This window comes from Penaeus monodon, chromosome 15 (genome assembly GCF_015228065.2).
Source record: "Penaeus monodon isolate SGIC_2016 chromosome 15, NSTDA_Pmon_1, whole genome shotgun sequence".
Taxonomy (NCBI): Eukaryota; Metazoa; Arthropoda; class Malacostraca; order Decapoda; family Penaeidae; genus Penaeus; species Penaeus monodon.
The window spans coordinates 36383077-36383308 of record NC_051400.1 but is presented as its reverse complement, the minus strand read 5'-3'; the positions used below and the strand labels follow the sequence as shown (position 1 = coordinate 36383308).

At 55.6% G+C, this 232-nt stretch overlaps 1 protein-coding gene across 1 annotated transcript in view; it reads right to left on the bottom strand.

Moving 5' to 3' along the window:
• The window catches only part of LOC119582350 (angiotensin-converting enzyme-like), a 19183-nt gene that overhangs the window by 11443 nt on the left and 7508 nt on the right, over positions 1 to 232 (bottom strand). Inside the window, exon 7 of the mRNA XM_037930565.1 lies at positions 6 to 109. Within this exon, the coding sequence (XP_037786493.1) occupies positions 6 to 109 (104 nt within the window). The remainder of the gene's footprint in view (positions 1 to 5; positions 110 to 232) is intronic.

The window sequence follows — 232 nt, the reverse complement described above, 5'->3', positions numbered from 1 at the left end:
CCCACCTCTCCCCTGAAGACGCCCCACCGCCACTCGTCCATCACGCGAGCGAAGGCGAAGAGGGGGAGCTTCTGCAGCGCCTGCGTCAGAAGGTGCCGAAGTTCACTCGCTGCGAGAGATTGGAAAGTGACTGGAGTGTTTGTGAGGATTCGGGAGGGTTTGTTTTGTGTAAGTGAGACCAAAGGTTACATGTGCACGTGTGCATGATGGTGTGTTTGACTGGGTATATGCA